Source organism: Gracilinanus agilis, chromosome 2 (assembly GCF_016433145.1).
Source record: "Gracilinanus agilis isolate LMUSP501 chromosome 2, AgileGrace, whole genome shotgun sequence".
NCBI lineage: Eukaryota > Metazoa > Chordata > Mammalia > Didelphimorphia > Didelphidae > Gracilinanus > Gracilinanus agilis.
In genome coordinates, this window is record NC_058131.1 from 115,198,090 (window position 1) to 115,223,584 (window position 25,495).

The window sequence follows — 25,495 nt, forward strand, 5'->3', positions numbered from 1 at the left end:
GAATTTATTTCTATTTCTATTTTCTAAATGAGGAAATTGAGGCTAAAAATTAGGCTACTTGCTCAGGGTCCCAGAGCTAGTGAACTCTAGTCTTTAGGACTTGTAAGTTCAGCACTCCATACACCATACCAACTAATAAAAAACCTTTTCCCTTGAAAGTAGAAGTTTCATTCTATGTTTCTCCCTTTTCTTTATTGTAGACTTTTTTGTTTACATTTTCTTGTTACCTTTTCACTCACTATGCATCCCTTCTGAACAGGAATCCTATCATTCTGCCAAAAAAAAGTTTGCTCAAAGTTCATTAATGAATCTTTTTTTATCATCATATCTAGTGGACTTCTCTGTCCTCATCCTCTTTGACCTGTCTGTAATGTTGACACGATTGACTAATCCTTCTTTCTTGTCTTTCCTCCACTCTTGACTTCTGTGACATGCTCTACTGGTTTTTCTGCTTCCATTTCCTTATTAACTTACAAATCTAACCTTACCTTTCTTCCCTCCAGACTTTCTCCCTAAGTAGCTTCATTCACTGTCACTGCTTGAAGGTGTCATCTTTCACAATCACGAAAATCGAAGGATTATCAGGGGAAGGTTTGAATAACCTAGACAAGTGACTATCCAGCTTCAAATGGAAAAGACCTCCTTGGTTAGAGAACTTATTCTTTACCAAGACAGCCCAGTCCACTTCTGGACAGTACAAATTTCTAGGAGGTCTTTCCTTAGTATTAAGCCTAAATCTGCCCCTCTCTCTCTGTCTTCTACCTGTTTACTCCTCCTCTTGACCTTCTTTCATATGATAGCACTTTAGATAATGGAAAGTGGCTTGTGCTTTCTATTCTCCAAGTCAAACAATTCCATTTCCTCATGTGGTATGGTTTCCAATTCATCCTTCACTTTGGTAGCATGCTTTTAGACTCATACCAGTTTTATCTTTTCCTAAAAAGTGGCCACCAGCAAAAATATACCAAGTGTGGCCTAATCAGAGCAAAAGACACCCTTGGGTCTGTAGGGCCTTGTTAATAAACGTAGCCTAACCTTGTATGAAATATTTTTTAGGCTGCTATGTCACATGGTTCATACTGAGCTTTCAATTCACTAAGCTCAAAATCTTTTTCATTTGAACTCTTCCTAACTATTATCTCCCTTATACTTGCAGCATTTATTTTTTCTTCTATTATAGAACTTCTACTTCAACTATAGGGCATCATTACCGTTATCCCATATCACATTATCTCTATCTTTTCCCTCTAAATAGAGCACTTTGTATTATATTTAATCAATGTGTTAATTAACATATTAATTATAGTTAATATTATAATAATTATTTAATCTTACTAAGTTTGGTCTAATAATTCTAGCTATCTAATATCTTATATTTGGGTCCTGATTCTTTTATCCAATGCTTTTGCTACAGTTCCTTGAAGTTTTGTATCATCTTTGTTTAATTTGTTGATAAAAATTTGAGCAAAATAAGACCAAGGCTACAACCCTCGGGTAGTCCACCAGAACCTTTTCTCCACGTTGTTATTTGGCTTGATCATTGAATCATTTCTAAGTTCACCTCCTGACTGAACCATCTTTCAGGTCACATCTCCCCTCAATGGCCCACCAGAGTATTATAAGAGATTTCATCATTCCTCGATAAAATCTAAATATGTCAGCAGTAGAGTACTTTCTATAGTAACTTGTCCAAAGTAGCTGTTTTATAAATAATTGAAATGAGTCAAAACCCAAGATCTACTCATCTTTGACCCTGTCAGGAAAAAAAAGGAAATGAATTCCTTAGTCTGGCACAACTTGTTCTTGATGAAGTCATGTGGGTTTTTAGATCATTACTTCTCTTTCCAAGTATTCAGATTTAATACATGGTACATGGTATTTAATAATACATTGTAATCTGTGTGACCCTGGGCAAGCCACTTAACCCCCATTGCCTAACCCTTACCACTCTTCTGCCTTAGAACCAATACACAGTATTAATTCTAAGATGGAAGGTAACAGTTTAAAAACATAATAATACATTGTCAAACAGGAGGAGGTGAGTGCAAGAGTTGCATTGTAAATGAGAGAAGAGATAAATAGTTGTTTGTAAAAATCTTAAGAGACCAGTGGTTGAAGATTATGAGCAGTATCCCTTCATAAAACATAGAAGCAATGGAGGGGAAAATGTATTTACCCTAAGGTTGTTGAGAAATACATTTAAGCCTGATCATCCTGGGGGCATTTTAGAATGAAACTGAATGGACAGCAGACAAAAAATGAAAAGATCTAGAGTTTTTATATAACATCATATAACAACATATTTATATTTTGCATCAGTGATAGTGGAACCATCACTTTTGGACTAACATTAGAGTATGATAAAGTATGGCACGAGGAAATAGAAATAATATTTTCTACTTTGCAGATTATTGTCAAACCCGAAATACTAAACTTTATAAATGATAAGGTATACAAATTACTTTGTACTTCAAAAAGCATACCACATCAGCTGATAATAAAAGTAGTTGTAATGTTTGTTGTTTCAGCCAAAGCACTTGTTCATTGCCAAAGCAGCAACCTGAAAGCAAAAGTAATGACCTCCCTGGGGTCTGAAGCCCTTAGCTCATAATAAGTTTTCCAGTTTCCAGGGCGGTTTTTCTCACAACAATCACAGCAGTTAGAAATACTTGTTATCTTCATGTTAAAGATGACAAATTTGAGTTTCAGAGAGTTATCAGAATTCTGATGAGCCCAGATCTTTTTAACTTCTAAGTTCAAAGATTTTGCCACTCTGCCTAATTTCAAAGACAATAATGGGTGAGGGCCAGGATGTGTGTCACATAGAGTGATTTTGCATTTTTTGCTAGGTTCCTTCTAATTCTCTTCTGGGCTTTTTTATAGATGTTAGAAATGGGCACAAAGTGCAAATATTTTTTAATATTTTAAATTTACATGAAAGTAAACTCATTGTATTCTTCAGCTGCTAAAATTGCTGGAGATCCTTGGATTGTAGAGATTTCTGTTGAGATATAATTAGATGACTGCAGTGTTCCTTTGCAGTTCTGAGATTCTATGACTGTTTTTAAGCATAATCTCTCTGTTATCTCTTTAACCTCATGAAGGAATTTTAAATTATAATTAACATGCAGGCCTAAGTATTCCACATTTGAAATAGTATGGAAGTGAATTATCTTATAAATATGCCAATTTCTGCCCCCCCCATATACACACATGAAAAAATAGTCATTTTTGAACCTTCTTTAGCACATTCCATCTTCATTTTACAATAAAATTAATGGCTCAGATCTTATTAATAGTTATCCTCATTTTAGAAACTGTAGGAACAATTATCTGATTGAAGATTCACAGGCTGTCACAAGTCTTTGAAGTCCATGTACTATTTCTTCCTCTAATGAGCAGAATATTTTAGTATATCTGCCAATATTAGATATGTTACATCCAACCTTTGAACCATGTTTGATAAATATAAAAAAAAATTATTTTTCTCCCATTTTTCCCTTTAAAAGCTCATGAATTTAATGTCAGCACTCTCTTAGTATGTTAGAATTCATTATATGTATTTCTTTATGGTGTTTTAAAATCTGGAGTTTAGGGAGACACCTTTTACTTCTGATAATTTAGGAGACATCCATCCATGATTAAAGTGGGAGAACTATAGCCTCAAGGTTCCTATTCACAATCTCTTAATGTTGTGTTGCCTTCATCTTAGTTGATCATATCCATTATATGTATATGTATATGTATATGTATATGTATTTTTTCCCTTGACCGTACTTTGAGAGATGTTAATTTTTCTATATTTCTCTCAACTTCTGGAGATGTATCTTGTTTTTGTCCAGTAGCCCTTGGGGTACAGTCTATAATCTTTATTTGGCAGAGTTGGATTAATATGAATTCCAGACAGTAAACCAAAAAGAGGACAAGACTAGTCCTGATCTTCTGGGAATTTTATACTTTGAAAGGGGATATCTGGTAAATAACTATACATATTTTATCTTCTTTCCCACCATAAGCTCCTTTTATGTTTTTAATAGGAAAGTATTATTTCTTTGCCTTTTAGGGACAAACTTTTGGGTATTTTTCAAAGAGGAACTAAAAACTGAATAACGGATCTTAACATTCAAAATCCCTTGCATAACCATCAGATCACATGACACTGTAGAGTTGACATCATGAAGAATTCAAATGATAGGCATCATGATCCATGCCAAATAGGAGCCAACCAATTGAATTTAGGTAGACAGGTCAAATATGTGAAACAGAAAACGAGCACATACAAGAAAAAAATACAAATAAATAATTGTAAACTGATAGCCTATTATGTTTCTAATAGTCTTTTTTTTTTTTTTTTAAATTTCAGATATGAGAAATGAGTGTTGGACGCCGAAGGATAAAGTTGTTGGGAGTTCTGATGATGGCAAACTTTTTTATTTATTTGATTGTGGAAGTCTCCAAAAGTAGTAGTCAAGAAGATCGTGGAAAAGGAGAAGTTATAATGCCCAAAGGCAAGTTTTGGAAGAAACCTGTACCTGCCAAGGCCTATTGGAATAGAGAACAAGAGAAACTAAATAACCTGTACAATCCCATTTTGAGCATCCTGACCAATACTACAGTAGAAGAAAATTTGATTTCCAATGCAAGTGTTCTGAATTCCTGTGAACCAGACTTATCAGTGATTTCATCAGTTAAGGATTTTGAAAATCTACCAGACAGATTTAAAGATTTTCTGCTTTATCTGAGATGTAGAAATTATTCATTGCTGATAGATCAACTGGACAAGTGCAAACAGAAGCCTTTCCTTCTGTTAGCCATTAAGTCACTCACATCCCATTTTGATAGAAGACAAGCAATTCGAGAGTCCTGGGGAAAAGAGACTAATTTTGGGAACCAAACGGTTGTAAGAGTCTTTTTATTGGGACAGACTCCCCCTGAAGATCACTTTCCTGACCTTTCAGATATGTTGAAATTTGAGAGTGAGAAGCACCGAGACATTCTTCTTTGGAACTACAGAGATACTTTCTTCAACTTGACTCTGAAAGAAGTACTGTTTCTGAAGTGGGTGAGCACTTCTTGTCCTGATGTCCAGTTTGTTTTCAAGGGGGATGATGATGTTTTTGTAAATACTCATCAGATCCTAAATTACTTGAATAGCATATCCAAGGACAAAGCCAAAGACTTATTTATAGGTGATGTGATCAAAGATGCTGGACCTCATCGAGAGAAAAAGCTAAAATACTATATCCCAGAAAGTGTTTATGAAGGTGCCTACCCTCCTTATGCAGGAGGGGGTGGGTTTCTCTATTCTGGCAGTCTAGCCCTGAGGCTGAACAAAGTATCTGAGCAGGTCCTTCTCTATCCCATTGATGACGTTTATACTGGCATGTGCCTTCAAAAACTTGGCCTCGCTCCAGAGAAACACAGAGGCTTTAGAACATTTGATATAGAAGAAAAAAACAGGAAAAATATTTGCTCTTACACAGACTTAATGTTAGTACATAGCAGAAAACCACAGGAAATGATTAGCATTTGGTCTCAGCTTCAAAATCTTCGTGTAAATTGCTGAAATATATGAAAGTAAAATATGCATAAAAGAATATATCTTAAGAGATTTCCTAGTTTTTCTCCCCTTAATTTAGGTGTAATTTTTGTGCTAAATCATTGGAATTGCTTCTTTCCTGGAATCTTTTTAGAAGCATTTAAACTTTTCAATAGTATTTTGGAAAGTGAGGATACAAATGGTCATAATTCTTCATGAAAAGAATAACATGAAGGTTTAGTTCTACCCAGTGGTCATTCTATTTGAGTGCTATTTCCCTTTCACCTCTAAAGTCACAAATTCCCCAAATTTATGCTCTATCTTTATTTTGTTCCCAAAAGGTATAGAAGAGCTGTTAAGGTGATTTTATTCCTTAGTACATTGGTTAAGGCAGATTTCCTGGGTAGAAGATTGTTTTCATGAGAATTATGCCTTGAGATGAAATTAATTTCATATTAACATAGTCTAGAAAAACATAAATTTATAAATAATTAATCACTTCTGTCTTTGCTGCCACCCCAACAGTATTTTCTTGAGTCAATATGGCCCCCCAACCCCCAATTATTCAAGATGAAGCTGATTTGGCTGAGTGAGTTTTCCCTTTAAATCTTGTTTTGAAAGCACCCATCATAGCAGTGAGGGCACAGACAGGCATTTTCTTAGTTTGGGGATGGTAGGCAGTATTACTAGGATATTATGTTTTAGTTTTATATTTTAAATGGACATGACAAGTTGTCTCTTACTAATCATACCTAAAAAGTAGACTCCATTTTCATTGGCAAGTGGTAATTATGATCTGCAAATGGGTAATTGTTATTGAATTGCTCACTACTTAAGATTGTTTGATTTGTACTACTAAATGGTCCTATGGGCCTTGAGGGTAATTCTTGATACTTCAGGTAATAACCTGAAGATGGAATCATTTCATGAATGATTTCTCTGTTGAACTCTGGAATTCTTTTCTTGCCATATTTTACACATTGCTTGTATAAAATAATTATTCTGAGTAGTGACTTGATTCCTGTGTCTATATGTAGAAGTGCCTGTGTTTTTATTTATTGTTCAGACTGACCAAAACATTTTCTTAAATATATTTTGTGTAATATTTTATTTGTATACAGTGTTGTCCTTTAAATATTTAATTAGAGCATGATATTTTTAAAAAGTTAAGATGTAACATGTCAAATAAAACTAAGTGTTATTTTTGAATTCAAAAAGTTGTTTTGAGTATATACTACTAGATTTAACAATCCTGCCAAACAGTTGACATTATTCAGTATCATGCTATCTTAAAGTACCATTTTTATGCTTATTCTGTCACTCAGAATTCTTGCATTATAGATTATAGTTGATATGTAAAAGGGTGGAAATAAAGTTATGTGTATTTTTAATTCTTTTGTGTAATGTGTAACATTTTGTTATCTTTTAACACATTTTAGAACTTAGTATCTGTTCTTTTCCATATTCATAAAAACGGGTTATTTCTTTTCATGAAAATTGCCCATCTTCAGGAACTTTCTGACTCTAAAGAAATCATGCTTTTATCTAATCCAGTGACTCATGCTTAGCAAATAAAAAAAATTTTCCCATTTCCAGTGTTGTAAGGCAACCAAAGCAGGGAAAAATTATGAAGGGGTGACTGTAGCTAGTGTATTACAGTGGAAAGAATGCTAAACCTAATGTGTTACAATCTAAGGTTAAATCTCATCTTTGCCACTTACCACCTGTGTGACCTGAGACAACTCACTTTCCTCTTAAGGTCTCAGATGTAAAATCACAGGGTTGCCCTACCTGAGGTCCTTCCCAGTTCTAGGTCTGTGATTCCATGAGCCTACAACAGTAGATTATATTATTGCATTATTTCATTGAATAGTCTTATTTTATTAGTTAGATACCATGAAAACTCTTGAGACAATAGAGCTGCATTCTCAGTGCTTAAAAGTCAGTGAGGTGACTTCAAGTCAAGTCAGGCCTGGAAATGGGGAGGTCTTTGGTTCAAATTTGGCCTCAGAAGCTTCCTACTTGTGTGATACTGGGCAAGTCACTTTACTTGAATTGCCACTTGCCACTCTTCTGCCTTGGAACTGATACTAAGAAGGTAAGAACTAAAAAAAAAAGTCAAGTAGAAGTCACTTGGCAAGGTTAAAAAATTTCATTTTTTTAGAAAATTAAATGGGAAATCAGATGCTCTTCAGTTCTTTGCTGATTTGTGTATTGAGTTAATGCATCAGCCAGCTTATTTGTAGAGTACTTAATAATGCCTTTTTTTTGTTGTTGTTGTTGTTCAGTCATCTGACACTTCATGAACCTATTTGGGGTTTTCTTGGCAGAGATACTGGGGTTATTTGCCACTTCATTTTCCAGCTCATTTTATAGATGAAGAAACTGAGGCAAACAGGATTATAAGTGACTTGTCTCAGTTTACCCAGCTTGGAAGTATTTGAGGCTAGAGTTGAGCTCGTGAAAAAGTCTTCCCAATTCTAAGCCAAGTGCTCTATCCATTGTACCATCTAGTTGCCCCTTGCCTTCATCTTAATAGAAAAATAGTTGCTAGGGATGTTGTTAGAAGGAACCTCAAAGCCAGCTCCTGCAATGGTCATGAAATATTAGTGCAGCTGCATAAAAAAGATGTATAATTTGCATTTGCTAGCGTAACTTGTCCTGCATTTTTTCAGATGTCTGTTTCTCCCCTGAAAGTTTTTTTTTTTAATATTTATGTACTTTTAGCCACATTCAGTTGTCAGTGTATGTACATCAGAAATGGCCCAGTGGAGATAAACTAGTGAGGAAGGGTCTTTGGAAGGTAAGCATTTTGGAATTACCAACAGAGTCCCTGTGTCAGAGTTTGGAGAACACTGGCCCAAAACAGCAAAGCCCTCACAAACAGCAATAATATTCTTGGTAATTAAGTACTGATTTCCCCAAATATCACCTGGCCATCCCCTAGCAAATATGTGTCCATACTACTTAATAAATGCTAACTGCCCACTAAACTCGTGGAACACTACCAACAGCAACTAAGTTTTAACCTTCCAGAAAGCAAGAACAATGTGGCTTTTTTAATCCTTTGAATGCCTCTTCCAGTTGAAATCCTACCCCAAAATATCAAAATCCAACACGAATGTCACCTACACTGAGACCTTTCATGATCCTCCCAGCCATAAGTAATATTTTGAGTGTTTTTTCTTTGAATTCTTCTAGTACTTTCTTTTGTACCTTTTGTTAATTTATATTTCATTTCAAATATGTCATACTGAAACAGTGAGAAAACATGGCGTGGTGGAAAGATTGGATTTGGAGTAATAAGACTTGGGTTCCATTTAACTGTCAATCAGTTAATAAAGCTGGGCACTGTGATAAGTGCTGGAGATGCAAATATGGGGGGGGAAAATAACACTCTTGCCCAACAAAAGGAAGTTGAAAGGTGGTAAGGGAAAATACGGGACCCAGGGTCAAGCAACCAGGTGAGAAGTGAGATTTCTGAGCTGAGCTCTCTCCTTATATGGAAGTTTGGAATTTACAAGTCCACCCTCCAAATCAGGTCTTCATGAGGTGAAGTCCCAAGGTTGATAAGATTTTACAGGATAATGATATTAAGTTTAAAAATGAACTGAACTGGGGTATAGAGAAGTCCTGACACAGGGCAACCAGGTAACAAACTATGAGGAAATCATTTGACCTCTCACTCTCACTTTCCTTGTCTATAAAGTAAAATTACTTAACAGGGTTGCTGTGGGGATGAAATTTATGCATTTATAATCTTCACCTCATTTATTTGGTTGTTTTTACCAATTATATGTAAAATTATACATAAGTTTTCCAAAGTTATATGAACCAAATTTTCACCCTCCCTCCCATCCCAGACCTAAAGAGGGAGGTGAGTTGCCTCACATCACACCTACAAAAAGCCTTTCCTGATCCTCTTGGTTAGTAGTAGAGCTCTCCCTGTCCCAGAGGTGGTGAGCTATTCAATCTGGGCCAAGTGAGAAATATGGGACATTTCTGTATTAATTCATTTTTGTAAGTGGATAATCATATAAGTGAAAAATTGTATGTTTTCACCTGCATTCCAACTCCAACAGTTCTTTCTCTGGAGGTAGATAACATTCTTTGTCGTAAGTCCCTCAGAATTGTGGAAATGCTGAGAGTAGCTAAGCCTATCACAGTTGCTCGTTCCACAATATTTTCTTTTATTATGTACAATATTTTAATATGTACAATATTTTCCTGCTTCTGCTTATTTCACTCCGTACCAGTTCATGTAGTCTTTCTAGGACCTCATTTATTTGAATAAATTAATATAAAAATTTTTGTTTTAAAAATTTTCAAAATTTGTTAAAAAAATTAAAAAACAACAACAAACTAATAATAAAGAAAGAAAGAAATAAGATTTATTTGATGTGTATTTAAAGTCTAGCCCAGTGATGGGCAGACTTTTTAAAGAGGGGGCTAAAGGAAAGGAAATGCTCATCTGTCTGTTTCTAAGGCAACTCTTTCAAAGTTTCATTATATTGCATCCTACTTATTGTATTCGTCAAATTGGGGATAATGTCCTGCAGCCAGATAGAACATTTCAGGCCATAGTTTGCCCATCACTGGTCTAACCCATTTAACAACCAAAAAAATTCTAGAATTCCAAAGTCTTTCAAAGGTGTTTTCCCTCTGATTTTGTTGTCATTATAAAACTAGTTCTGGGGGCAGCTGGGTAGCTCAGTGGAGTGAGAGTCAGGCCTAGAGACAGGAGGTCCTTGGTTCAAACCCGGCCTCAGCTACTTCCCAGCTGTGTGACCCTGGTCAAGTCACTTGACCCCCATTGCCCACCCTTACCAATCTTCCACGTATGAGACAATACACCGAAGTACAAGGGTTAAAAAAACACAACAAAACAAAAAACTAATTCTGCTTGCTTCTTAATATATCAATTCATAGGAGTCTTGATAATTTCTTTTATTCATTATGTCATTTTATGACTACAATATTATATTACACTCATAATTTGCTTAGCCATTCTCTTGTAGAACCACCCCTTATTTACTATGAAAACAGCTGCTATAAATATTTTTTATATGTATAGATCTTTTTAGGTCTCAAAGGGCATGCACAGGTTAGTAATCTTTGTATCCAAATTGCTTTCCAGATTGACTGGATAAATTCACAGCTCGTCCAGCAGTGCAGAAGTGTGCCTGTTTCCGTGTTTCAGGAAAGGGAAAGGAACAAGTATTTATTAAGGACCTCCTATGTCCTAGGCTTTGTGCTAACTCAGCACCACCAATCATACCTCTCTGGGTACATTAATTGATCTGTAGGCTCTCTAGTACTTATCATTTTGCCAGTTTGCTTTAATTTGTGTTTCTGCCACTCTTAATATTTTAGTGTATTAGTCTTTTGAATTTTACTTTAATTGAGTTGCTGATAGCTTCCATTAGAAACTGCTTGTTCTTTAATTTACCTTTTTCTAAAAAAAAGCATTTATTTTTAAATTTTGTGTCCAATTTCTCTCTCCAGGCACAGAGAAGGCAAGCAATATGATACCCATTATCCATGTGAAGTCATGCAAGATATTTCCATATTATCCATGTTGTAAAAACAAAAAAACCTTAAGAAAAAATAAAGTGACCAAATGAAAATTATAGATAAGCACTTTATATATTGTGTGCATGACTTTATTGACTAAAATCACAATTTTTGTTAAATTAGTGCAAGGATTCTGAAACTTTTTGTGTTTAATCCATGAGTGTCCATGAGTTCATTAACAGTCTGCTGAAGATTATCAACCCACTAAGAGCACTAGGTTTGGACTTGAGTTCAAATCAACCTTCTGTTATATAGTAGTATGTTGCCTTAGAAATATCACTTAACTTCTCATAGCCTCAGTTTCTTCATCTGTAAAATGGGAATAATAAATCTACCTTCCACAGTGATTGTGAGAATCAAATGAAATAACATGTTTTGCTTTACAAACCATATACCACTAATGGATATGCTAGCAATTATTACATAAAGGAAGGAAATACTAAATTTCAGTTAAATTGATGAAAATACAGGAAATATTTTTCCCATTTAAATTCATAACCCCTCTCTAATAAAATCTATTCAAACCTATCACTTCAGGAGTTTATGGAGATATAAGGTATAAGAACCTCTGAATTAGGTCATTTGTAAAATGTCAGCTCTAGAAAGACAGCATGGCAGAATGCTGGACTTAAGATCTTGTCCAGCTCTTAAGTATATGAGAAAACATTTCCTGAGAGCCACTATTACATTGCTTAATATTCAGTGGTGTTAGCTGCTGTTTTTTAATATAAGAATTCATTCCAAAAGTAAAATTGGCTTTCTATGTCTATTTCTTGTAAGACCATGATCAAATCACTTAATCTCTTTGATCCAGAGAATTTTCCAAAGATTAAAAGTTATAGATAAAAGGGAATTTCTATACTAGAATTTTTCTACCCTACTGAACTATTGGGTCTGAACCAAAAGTCCCTCCCCAAAAAACCCCAAATTGACCCATTGTTTTGTGGTAGAAGAGGATTTGGAACTGGAAAGGACCTTAGATGTGGTCTTGTACCACTGTCTCATTTTATACCTCAATGAACATTAAGTCCCTTCTATGTGCTAGGCAATGCTGGACATGGAGTTAGGAACACCTGAGTTAAAATATGGCCTCCTGATAGTCAATAGCTGTGTGACTGGGCAAAATCCCTCAAACACCGTTGCCTCAATCCATTGGAGAAGGAAATGACCAACTACTCCATTAGACTTGCCAAGATTACCCCATACAGAGTCATGAATTAATTAGATGCAGCTGAAACAATATGGAAGGCTGAAGATCAAAGGCAAAAAAATAAAAGCACCACCTAGCTGCCAAGTACCTCCTATATACTAAACTGAGGATGCAGAGAGAATTGAATAACTCTTTCTCTCAGGAAATTTACATTCTGCAGGTGAGACAAGAGGAACATAAATATATAAAAGATGGGCACAAAACACATGAAGTAACCTTTGAGGGGGAAAGCCCTACTACTACCCAAGAGGATCAGGAAAGACTTGTTGTAGAAGGTGGTGCTTTAACAGAGACTTGAAGGAAGCCAGGGACAGCAAGAGGCAGAGATAAGGGATGAAGAGTGCTTTTTATTTATTTTTTTTTTTTTTTGCCTCACAGTTTGGGTTAAAGTAAAAACCCAAGTTTGGGAGTTTATAGGAAATTAGTATTAGAATTCAAGAAACTAGCTCAGTGCCAAGAGGAGAGAGACATGTTAGAAAAAGAACGTGCTCAAAACTGACGTTCAAGCAGTAAAGTTATATACACCAAAAATGGAGGTGTATATAACCTGGAGGATAGGTAACCAATGCCAGATGTGAGAGGAGGCATTCCTAATCAGACCCACATGTGGTGAAGTTCTCAGGAGTCAATTACCAATATCAGGCTTGGGTGAGACTCAGGAATGGGGAATTCCTTTATCAACACCAGAAATTGGGAGAGGCTCAGAGTTAGGTAGGAAGAAGGAATGACTCAGTTAGACCTACGATTGGTCAGAAGTTCTTTCAGTCAGAAGCTTTGAGCATTAACTGCCTGATACTGGGTTAACACAGGTCAGAACAATGGAAAAGTACAACCTTGTCTGTCTTTGCCCATATGCTTTATGGGCATATTAGGACCACTGAGTCTAAGTGACTCCATTTTGAATATTATAATATATAAACTTCAAACAACATAAAAATTACAATTATCACTGAGACCATTCCAGGCATGAAATTCAGCCAGTTCAAAGGCATAGAGGAAGAAAGTTGGAACAGTCATATATAAGGAACAGCAGATAGCCCAGTATGCCTGGTTAATAGAATGTGGGTAAGGGAATAATTTATAAGTAAACTGGGGAAGTAGAAAGGGGCCATGTTGTAAAGACCTCTAAATGCCAAAAAGAGGAATTTGTATCTGATCTTAGAGGAAGAGAGGAATGACTGGAATCTACTGGATAAGGAGGTAAGGTAGAGCAAGACATGAGCTTTATGAAAATGACTTGGGATGCCACAAGATTCCTTTATGAGACTTTATGTTTGCACTTGTCATGGATGTAAATATATAATGTTTAAACTAATATTCTGTTTCTCCTTCTTCACTACTACTTTCTGATAGACTTAACTGTTGATCTTCGTACATGAATGAGGACTTTGATCTAAATCAGTGATTTGAGTATCAAGTTCTTGATATTTAGCTGTTTCATGTTGTTTTCCTGTTTGAGGCTTTTTCAAGTATGATTTTTTACTTTGAGGTTCTATTTCTATATCAGATTCTGTATCTTGTGAGTGAGACTGCCTGTTTAGCTGAGACTCTGTTTCTTGCATTTCAGACAGATTTCTTGATGAGGACTTTGCTTCCTTGAGGTCTTTCTTTAGGTATGTGTAGTGATACCACGAATCCTTGTTCTTAATCTTTACTGAAGATGGTGTTACCAAGATTATTTCATGAGGACCTAACCATTTTGGTTTTCTGTGAAGTTTCTAATATATACTTTATCTCCAGGTTGATAATCATGAAAACTAACAGTTTATCAAGTACAGGAACTGCTTGCAGAGAGATGTTTGCACCCTCTCTCTCCAAGACCAGGATCCACTGATCTCTAGCCTCAGCACAGGTAAAAGACCCAGAACTTCTGCTCAGGGTTCTCAACTGCCCCCTCCTGCCTTTCGCATGCCTCCCTGGGAACATTCTATCCAACTGACTTATCTGTCAATCAAAGGTGAACTTCAAGCTCCCAGAGATTCAATATAACAGATGGTATCTATGTGGAGGAGAAATTATAGTGGGAAGACATTACACTGCTAGGAGAAATAGGTTGCTGAAAAGTGATGAGGGCACAGACAGAATTGTAGTTATGTAAGTGGGAAGGAGATAGAGGAGAGAGTTGATGAAGGTTAAAACAATATGGATATGTAGGATGAGATGGTATGCTGAGATGGGAAAAACTAGATAATTGGAAGGGTGGTGGTGCTCTCAACCATAATAGGGGGGAAAAGAAAAGAACAGTAAGAGAGAAATCTCAAAAAGGGGAGGGTTTTGGGGAAAGACAATGAATTTTGTTTTGGACATGTTGATTTGAGATACTTATAGGACATTGATTCAAAATGCCCAATAAGTTCTTGATGATGTGGGACCAGAAATCAGAGGAATTTGAGTTCCAGGGGAGGTTGTGATTTGCCTAAGATCACAAGGTAAATGATAAAGGCAGGATTTGAACCCAACTTCTGACTTGAGAGCCAGCACTCTCTCCTGTAGCAGACTGCGTACCTAATAGGATTGGGTAGTTGAAAGTGACTTCACAGGTCTAGACTATACTCTCCCCATAGAGTGAATTTTAGCTATAATAGCCTTGATGTGTAACCATCCACATTTTCTTTCTGTAGACCTTCAATGATAGAGAATTCACTGCCCCTAAAGTATCTCATTCCATATATATTATAGGTGTCTAATAAAGCTTGTTAATTGGGACAGCTAGGTGGCTCAGTGGACAGAGCCAGGTCTGGAGATGGGAGGTTCTGGTTCAAATCTGGCCCTCAGACCCTTTCTAGCTGTGTGACCGTGGCCAAGTCATTTAACTTAATCTTAATTGCCTGGTCTTTATTGATCTTTTGCCTTTGGAACTGATACTTAGTATCGATGCTAAAACGGAAATTAAGGTTAAAAAAATTGCTTGTTTATGTTTTCCTCCTTATTTATCATGAACTCAAGAAGACATAGCAACTTTCTCCTTAAGTTATCTATTATTTCCTTACTATGAATTTCTTCCTCCTAATTGGTTAGAAATAAATCCAGAATGTAAAACTAAGAAATGTCAAACCTCCAATTATTGCCTGGAAATATATATATATTTTAATTGAAAACCCCTACCTTTCATCTTGGAATTAATGCTGTTTATTGGTTATGGGAGCTTATGTGGAGTTAAGTTACTTGCTCAGGGTCACATAAGTAGGAAGTGTCTGAGGTCAGATTTGAACCCAGGATCTCTTGTCTCTGGCCCTGGCTCTCAATTCACTGAGCCACACAGTTGCCCATTTTGGAAATCTTTTAAAAATTATTATTATAGGCATTTCATGTGAAGATATGCTCTTCTTTCCATTCATTGAACCCTGCTTTGTAGCATAGAACAATAATATGAAAAAAACTACCAACAAAATAACCATGCTTTATGTCAAGTGAAACATCTTTTTTACATAACTCCCTGCCTCTGTACCTAGAGGATGGATACATGCTTCAGGGTCTGATTAGGATTACTCTGAGTTCAGTTGCTTTTCAGTATTGTTTTCATTGACATGATTATGGTCAGTATATTGTCCCACATTCTTTTTTTGCCTTCTGGAAGGAGAAATCATCAATAAGGCAAGTAAGTAATGTCGGTTGCTTTGATTATTATTATTTTTTTTTTCAATTGGAGAAGGGGTCTTGATCCAGCAAATCTCTACAGTTCTGGGAGGCTGATTTTGTGATTTGTACCAGGAAATGGATATTTACATCTTCTTGTTAGTCAGTATTTTTTTCCATATTTCTTCCGAAGTGTATGGGATGTTCAGGGAGGACTAGCATCTCTGATGTCAGTGCTTGCTGAGCCCTTATTGGGACTGCTTATCCTTTGGCGTCCACCTTTCACTCTACTCTCACCTGTGGCTCTAGGAAGCTGTGGTATGCCCTCTAGCCATACCCCAGTAAAACTGTCTTTGCAGATGGGCTAAACAAGGGTGAGGGAAACTGACTGGTCTCGGACTTGTTGGTGAGTTAGATGAGTGTCTACTCCAAGCTGAGAAGACCTTCCCCTGTGGAATGGGTGAGTGAGAACAATTTATTCCAACTGCCACAAAGGCATCGGAAGCAAGTACTGTGGAGCCCTTTAGAACTTGGTCAGACAGCAAAGATGCCAAAGTTATTTACTGTATTCTGGGCCATTGTTGACTTTTGTCTTGCCATTGGACTTGGATGAATCTGGAAGAGAGAGTGAGACTGATAGCTTTGTGCAACTTAAATCCAATTCACACACAAGTCAAGACCACCTGTGATGTCACTGGTCCTCCTTGAAATGGATGAACAACAATGTTTCTTGAATATTACTTTTATTTCTTCCTTTTCCCTCTCCTTCTTTTCCTCCCTCCCTCCAACCTTCTCCCAATCCCTGAGCTGATAAGCAATCTGATATAGATTTTACATGTGCAATCATGTAAAACATTTTCCCATATTAGTCATTTTGTGGGAGAGATCTCAATAAAAGGGAAAAAAGGATGGAATAAAGTGGAAAATAGTATGTTTTGGTCTGTATTCAGACTCTACTGATTCTTTCTCTGAAGCAGATGGCATTTTTCATCATGAGTCTCTGGGATTGATATGGATCATTGTATTACTGAGAATAGGTCATTCACATTTGTTCATCAAGAAATAATGGCTGTCACTCTGTACAATGTCCTTCTGGTTCTGCTCACTTCACTTTGCATCAGTTCATTTAAGTTCCAGGTTTTTCCAAAATCATTCTGCTCATATCACAATAATTCCATTATAATCATATACCACATTTTTTTCAGCTATTATTTCCTATTTTTAAGGTCAATTATTTGTTTGATTATTTTAGGTTGAAACTACCATAATTAAATTCAGTGTCTTTTCATTTTGAATCTTTGTCATCCTTATTTATTTTTTATTTTATTTTTTTTATTTTTACCTTGGCTCTAATGAATAGTTTGCATAAGACTTAGCCAGAAATGATTCTACATTGGTAACCAGTTGTTTCCTGTCAAGACAGCATTACCTTTTCTTGTGTTATAGTTCATTCATCTTCATGTGGCTGTTTTCCAGAAGAAAGAATTTTATACAGATGAGAAACTTCTGATCAGTCTGCAGGCCTTTGCTTTCTTTCCTTTTTAATCCCCAATCATATTTTTTGACAAAAGGACCCTCATGGCATTCAAAATCTCTTTTTCACTTAAAGGTTTGTCTAGAGAAGGATTGATTTTAACCTGAAGTATATGACCCATGGCCTCAGCATTGGTTGATCATGGTCTATTGAGAACACTATAGAAGTGTTCAGCTCATATCTCCAGGATCACGTCCTTATTACTGATCAGTGTGGTTCCATCTTCACTGAGTACTTGAGATGCACCATAGCTCTTTGGCTCATAAATATCCTTCAGGGCATCATTAGAGCATTTTAGGTTGTTACTATTAGCATAAAACTAAATTTCAGCTGCTTTCTTACTGATCCAAGAATCCTGCATCTCCTTAATCTTCTTTGCTCTTTACATTTGATAGTTAAATGCTACTTTTTAGAAATGGACAGACTCTCCTGCCAATAAACTCTGCCAAAAAACAAGGAGTTCTTGTTTTTCATTTAGTAGTTTCTGAATTTCCTTCTCATTTTCATCAAACCAGTCCTGATGATTGTGAGTGGTCTGGCCCAGATGAGTACACCATATGCTCCACGCCACATCTCTGAAAGCTGCTCGCTCCTCCACAATTGTCAACCATGTATTGACTCAGCTTTCCCTTCAAATCATCAACAAACTATTCAGAAACACAAAGAAGCTTCTAATATGTTGGCAATAAATCTTCTGGTAGTTATCTTGCCATGGGGCCACAGCTTCTGTTGAATGGGAATGATCATCTAGCACACTGCACCTCACATAGCACCTTAGGCATTCTGACATTCTGTCTGTCTCTTCTTACAGTGACATAGTCTATGAAATACCAATATTTTGTTTGCTTTGAGGGTATATCCATGAAGTTTTATTGCATTTAGGTAAATGGAAGACAAATTGTTGATGAGAAGGTCATGAGGGGGGTGGTTGGATGGCTGAGTGGATTGAGAGCCAGGTCTAGAGATGGGAGGTACTAGGTTCGAATCTGGCCTCAGATACTTCCCAGCTGTGTGACCCTGGGCAAGTCACTTAACCCCCATTGCCTAGCCCTTACCACTCTTCTGCCTTGGAACCAATACACAGTATTGATTCCAAGATGGAAGATAAGGGTTAAAAAAAAAAAAAAGGTCATGAGATGTACAAATGTTCCATAGTCTTCAGACCATTGCTATTGCTCTTTATGATGTCATTCCTCTCAAAGACTCCTTGCCATGTTTGATAATCTGTGCTCATGCTGGTTTTAAAATCTCTCAGAATTACAGCCTTATCCCCTTTCAGCACCCTGATGATGAAGGTCTCCAGGTCTTCATAAAATCTTTCTTTGATTTCATCAGGGTTTCATCACAGTGGGAACATATACACTGATGATGGTGGTGTGGCACTTTCTTGCAAGTGACAGTCTCATTGTCATGAACCTGTTCACTTCTTTTGGAAGCATATAAGCTTATTGACTAGATTACAAGAGATAGTAATCTTTTCTATCCATCCCATACACCTGTGGTATAGAGTCCAGAAGCAGCAAGCAGAGTTTGCCACACTTGATCATTCTTGAAGCCCTTCCCACTTGGTGGAACTTCCTAGATACTGTGCCATAATCAATCAATAAACATTTATTTGGTACCAACTATGTGCCTGGGCACTGTGCTAAATTCTGGGGATTTAAAAAAGAAAGGTCAAAGACAATCTCTGCCCTCAAGCAGTTTACAATCTAATAGAAGGTATAGCCTTCCAAAATCCAGGGTCTCCTCCAATGCCAAATGAGTCAATGGACTGGGACTTTCATGTAAGTATGAAAGATTTACAAATTGTGGCCAATTGCATTTTAGTTGGCAGAAATGGTTAACTAATAAAGCATGTATACTTACACCATACCAGTCATTTAACTGTGTTTGCCTCAGCTTTCTCATTGATAGAATGTGGGATCAAAAACCCCTTTCCCACCAACCCCTAGAGAAACTAAGAAACCCTCCCTCCCAACACCTGTAACAAAGCCCCAGTAAAACCTGGTGGTACCCCAAGACTTTCCTGTCAGGCCTGGACAAATGACCTCCCACATGACTGACCATCAGCCGGAGAACTTCTTTCCACCTCCAGAATCTGAGACTTTCCACCCTCAGGGCCATTCAGTGAACTGAGCCCAACTAAGCTACCTGAGCCAGTGATGGCAATTCAGGTTTTCTCATCCCTATAAGAGGTTGGAACCATCTCTACTCAGATGGAGATTCGGCAGCCATGTTTACTGCTGCCAATCTTCCCCCCTCACTGTCCCTTTCCCCCATTCCCCTTTCCCCACTCAGACAGGACTCTGCAGCCACCTCTCCTGGTGTCAGGGCACTTTCCTTCACTGCCGCTTCCCTCCATTCTCCCTTGTCCCTCCTTCCTTCCAATAAAGCTTCTCTGTATCACTTCATTCTAGTCTCACTAGTCTCTTGGTCAGTCAGGAATGACACTCTTCAATAAAATGAGTTGGAAAAGGAAATGGCAAACCACTCCAGTATCTTTGCCAAGAAAACCTCAAATAAGGTGATGAAGAATCAGACATAACTGAAACAACTGAACAACAACACGAACACCAGAGTATTCAACATAGTTCTGGGTAAGTAACTCGTCTTAAGAAATATTTAGAGAGATGTTGGAAGCTAAGATTAATGATTAAGGGATGCTCAGCTTGCCCCAAACCTCCAAACACGCAAAAATAGAAAATCAAACACCCACAAACAAATGGAAGCAGGAGAGGCACATCTCATCAAGGTGAGAGGGGAGAGTAGCTCAGTGAGTCCTGCACCAGGAAGAGCTTGAAGAGTACACATTGGCACACCTCTACTAGCAGCTAAGAGGCCTGAGGCAATGAAAAAGTAAAAGGAGAGCAGCCCAAGATCAGCCCTACAAAGATCTGAGGTAAGGAAACTTCACAGCCAAGAGCCATACTTGTTGCCCAAGGCAATGAAATCAGCTGAGGGAGGGAGTAGTTCAAAGCCACCTTTACCTGCTTCTATGTGGCCTGAGGTAATAAAAGGTCAGATTAGAGAATAGCCCAACAAGGGGGACAATAGGGAAATGGAAAGTAGAGGAAGTGAAATCTAGTTGGGAAAAACTACTGCAAGCCTCCCCACAAGAAGCCACCCAAAGAGAGTCAGAACTATCCCCAAACTCTAGAGAAGGTTACAATGCAAATTTGGAACAGTGTTCCTCTGTCTCAGGAACAGAGCAGAGTCTCATCAGATAGACAAGGTAATGGGAGGTGAGGGGGGGGGCATATAATAACTACAAAAATAAGCAAAAGACAAAGAAAAAACAAACCTTAAAAAGTTACTTTAGTAACAGGAAAAATAAAAAAATAAACTCAGAAGTGGACAACAATGGCAAAAATGAAACATATGAAGCTTTATGGGAAAGTGAAAATGGATGTCAGGCTGTAAAAGACCTTTTGGAAAAGAAGTTTAAAAAAATCAAATAATAAAAGATAGATTCAACACCTTGGGAGCTAGAATGGGCCAAATGGAAAAGGAAAGACAAAAGCTCAAGGAAAAAAATATCTTCCTAAAAATTGGAATTAAACTAATTACTCCATAAGGCATCAGGAAATAAGACAAAACCAAAAGAATGAAAAAAAAAAAACCAGAAGAAAATCTGAAATAACTCACTGGGACAACAACTGACCTGGAAAATAGGTCCAAGAGAGATAATCTAAGAATCATCAAAGTACCTGAAACTAAGATGAAAAGAAGAGCCTGAATACCACATTACAAGAAATAATCAGGGAAAGTTATCCTGATATCCTAGTGCAAGAGAGAAAAAATAGAAATGGAAAAAATCCACCAATCACCTCCTAAAAGAGATCCTAATATAAAACATCCTAGTACTATTATACCAAAATTCAAAAACTCTAAGACCATTGAAAAAGTAATGCAAGCAGACAGGAAGAAACAATTCAAATGTTGGAGAGCCATAGTCAGGATTGCACAAGACCCGGCAGCTTCTACATTAAAGGACAGGAAATCATGGAATATGATATTCCAAAAAGCAAAGGATCTAGGCCTATAAGCAAAAATCACATACCCAGCAAAACTGAGTATACCTCTCCAGGAGGAAAAAAAGGATATTTAAAGAAATAGTGTTTCTGATAAAAAAAAAACAAAGCTGAAAAGAAAATTTAATAATAAAATTCAACACTCAAGAGAAGTATAAAATGGTAAACAGAAAAGTGAAAACTTAAGGGTTTTAATAAGTTTGAATTGTGACATTCATAACTGGGAAGATGATTATTAAGATACTTAAGATATTAAAAATATAATATAATATAATATTATAACTTTATCATTACTAGGACAGTAAGAAGGAGTAAACATACAAAGAAGGAAATGAGTAAACAGAATAGGATGGATTGATATTAAAAAATCAAGGGAAAGGAAAGAGGAATGCATGGGGAGAAGAGAAAAGGAAGGATAGAAGAAGGTAAATTATCTCACATGAAGACACCCAACAGCCAGTACAGTGAAGAAGATGGGAGTATGAGGCAATGCTTGAACTCTTTTCAGAATTAACTCAAAGTGGGAATAACACCCACACTCAGACAACTATAGAAACCTACCTTACCCTATGGGGAAACAGGAGGGAAAGAGGAATAAGAGAAGGACAAAAAGGAGGATGGATTGGAGGAGGTGGTGATTGGAAGGGAAATATTTGTGAACAGGGAATGACTAAAAGGAGAGAAAGAAATACAGGGAAAATAAGATGGAAGGAAACACAGAACTAGTAATCATAACAGTGAATGTGGATGGGATGAAGACATCTAAAAAATGGGAAAAGGATAACAGAATGGATTAAAAACCCAAATCCCACAATATACTATTTATGAGAAAGACATTTAAACCTGAAAGACATACACAGAGTAAAAGTAAAGGACTGGAGCAGAATATATTGTGCTTCAGTCAAAATGGAAAAAGCAGTCATGATCTCAGACAAAGCAAAAGCAAAAATTAATCTAATCAGAAGATAAGAAAGGAAATTACATTCTGATAAAAGGTACCATAAACAATGAAACACAACAAATACTAAACATATATACACCAAATGGCATAGGATCCAAATTTCTAAAAGAGATGTTACATGAATTACAGAAAGAAACAGGTAATAAAATGTTACTAGTGAGGTATTTCTCTCAGAAGTGGATAAATCCAACCAAAAATAAATAAGGAAGAAGTTAAGGAGATAAATAAAACTTTAGAAAAGTTAGATATGATAGACCTCTAGAGAAAATTGAATGGAAATAGAAAGAAATATACCCTTTTCTTTCAGCAGTACATGACATTTTCACAAAAATAACAGCATAAAAATCTCACAACCAAATGTAGAAAAGCAGAAATATTAAATGCATCCTTTTCAGATCATAACACAATAAAAATTACATTTAACAAAGGGCAGCAGAAAGAAATGCTTAGAAAATCAAATGGGATATGTAGAGAGAAGCAGCCTAAATTGTAAGATATCATAGCTTTTGGAATTTCCCCCTCCCCAACCTACTATTCTTGTTCTTAGGCATGTATGGTAAAGAATAAAGAAGAAAGGGTGCTGATATGTTGAGTTTTAAGGGTGGTGGTGGTGGTGCAGAATGTAACATAAATTGACATTATAAAATGAAGGGATAGATGGAAAACTACATTTAAAGACTGTTTTTTCAAAGCAGCCCTATGATTTCATAGAGAAATGCTTGGTCCACAAAGAGGTTGCAACTTGCCCCTGGTCAAACAGCTGGTATGTGTCTGAGGTAGGACTTGAACCCCCATCTTCCTGATTCCAAGGTTAGACCAAAGCCAGTTTGTATTTCTGTTTAATAATAAAGACAATATTTAAAAATAGGTGGAAAATTTAAAAAGTCAATGAAAAAAATATTAAATAACTAAGGGTACTTTTTGATAGTAGTTAGTGTTGCAAATTGTACTGCCTCTTCCAAATGGATTTTGAAGGTAAAATAATTTAGCCATAAGGTGAAGGGAGGAATCTGTCCTGAATTTGGCTGCTGGTAGGTGCTCATAGTCTCCAAAGAAAACTTTTGCAATATGGCTGCATGTCAATGGAACAAAACCACCAATATATCTAAGGTCTAGATGGAAATAGGCAGTGGGCTTATTAGAACTTAAATGCTACATCTCTCTCTAACCAGATCCTTATGCAACTTCTCTTTGGCATTCATTTTGTCTTTTCCTGGCAATGTTTGGTTTTTTGTCCTTTTGCTTTTCCCATAGCTTATGACTAGCCATTTTGCATGCAGCCACTCCTGCATTTAGCAATGAGCTGTAGATCTACTCAGGGGGGGGAAAATCCAGAATTAAGGAGTTTAATGTCTTACCTAAAGAGGAGTCCTCCTCTACCCTCTATAACAGTCTCAACAAGAGAGCAGAGGCAGAGTCACAAAAAATACAAGGAAAAAAGTCATTTCTCAACCAACAAGAAAGTCTGTCCCAACTCACAAATATTGTCTATGTGTTCTTTATCCAGCACTGAATAGTGAAGAGAGTATTCAACTTGAAGTTTAAAGAAAGTCCTGGATTTGAGTCCCAGTTCTGGGATTCTGCCCTTTAGGAGAAAGACTCAGAGCTCAAGCAGCCACATTCTGACATATTCTTGAGATCAGTTACAGTTAAGTGTTTGAAAGGGGAGAGGCTTGAGGGGAGGGGAATATAGTGCAAATTGGGATCCAGAGGCAAAGTGGAAGCTGGGATTTCATAAGTGTTTAGGAGACTAGTTAGAAAGTTGTGAACTATTGCCAAAAATGAAAAGATCAAAGCTGGGGTAAGTTTGAATAGAACAATGTCAGCAAGATCCCAAGAGAGAATGGAGGGACGTGCTGAGGAAAGGAAGTCAAAAAATGGCAGTGACTGACAATTTGTCTTCTGCAAGGAATTGGATTGAAAGATAATTTTTTTTTTGGTATTTTAAGATATTTTGGTCATGTCAATTATGTCCAAATAACCCTCATATACATATACTTTTCCCTAAAGTATTGCTTAGCACAGTCCTTGTCTTTTTGCAAGAGTTTAACAAATGCTCATTCCTTCAAAATAAGTTAAATAAAATCATGTACTATAGAAAATGTGACTGGCAGCTCATGTAAATTTCCACTCTTAAAGTTTATCATTTCTTAACAGAAAGGAAGGAAGCATCAGCCATCGGTAATTGACCTTGGCCATGATAGTTTAAATAAATACAGTTGCCTTTTAGAATTTGTCTTTGTTTGCATGACACACAGTCATTGTGTATATTGTTTTTGCTTCTGTGATAAATGTTTGATTGATTGATTTGCTTTTCGTCCCTGGTTTCCTTCAAAGCTCAACTCCTGTGCTCTTTTCTATGTGAAATCTTTCTTGATTCCCACAGCTGTCAATGCCTTCCTCCAGAATGTTCCTGTATCATATTTCATATAAACCTATATCTTTACGTGGCTCAGTGGATAAAGTGCCAGGCTTGGGGTCAGGAAGACTCGACTTCTTGAGACCAAATCTGATCTCGGATTCTTACAGTATATATATTATAGCAGTATGGCTCTGGGCAAGTCACTTAACCCTGTTTGCCTCAGTTTCCTCATCTGTAAAATGAACCAGAGAAGGAAATGGCAAACCACTCCAGTATTTTTGCCAAGAAGATCTCAAATGTGGTCACAAAGATTAGGATGTGACTGAAAATGACATATTGCCTTCCTCTACTAGAATATTAGGACCTTGGAGGAGAAGGGATTCTTTTATTCTTTTCTGGGTCCCAGCTTCTAGCAGTTAGCAGCTCAAAAAAGAGGTTTAATAAATAAAATACTTGTTGATGAATATAAATGTTCCTATATTTCGCTGAATTCTTCTTAATTCATAATTTCTCTTGAGTTCATCGTATTTATATCATACTTTGTTCAACTATTCCTTAATATTGGGCATATCACTTATTTCCACATTTTTCCTTTTACAAAGAGAATGCCATCCTTTTATATTGACGGTAGGCTAATTAATCCCCTTCCTCGACATGATTTGAATGTAGTCTCTTAATGGCCACCCTAGAACAATTATCAATAATATG

General features: G+C 36.6%; 1 protein-coding gene across 1 annotated transcript in view; it reads left to right on the top strand.

Moving 5' to 3' along the window:
* Positions 1-6,930, top strand: part of B3GNT2 (UDP-GlcNAc:betaGal beta-1,3-N-acetylglucosaminyltransferase 2) — a 40,353-nt gene extending 33,423 nt beyond the window's left edge. The window contains exon 2 of the mRNA XM_044660685.1: positions 4,364-6,930. Coding sequence (XP_044516620.1) covers positions 4,373-5,566 — 1,194 coding nt within the window. The 5' untranslated portion in view covers positions 4,364-4,372 and the 3' untranslated portion in view covers positions 5,567-6,930. The remainder of the gene's footprint in view (positions 1-4,363) is intronic.
* Positions 6,931-25,495: the final 18,565 nt, after the last annotated feature.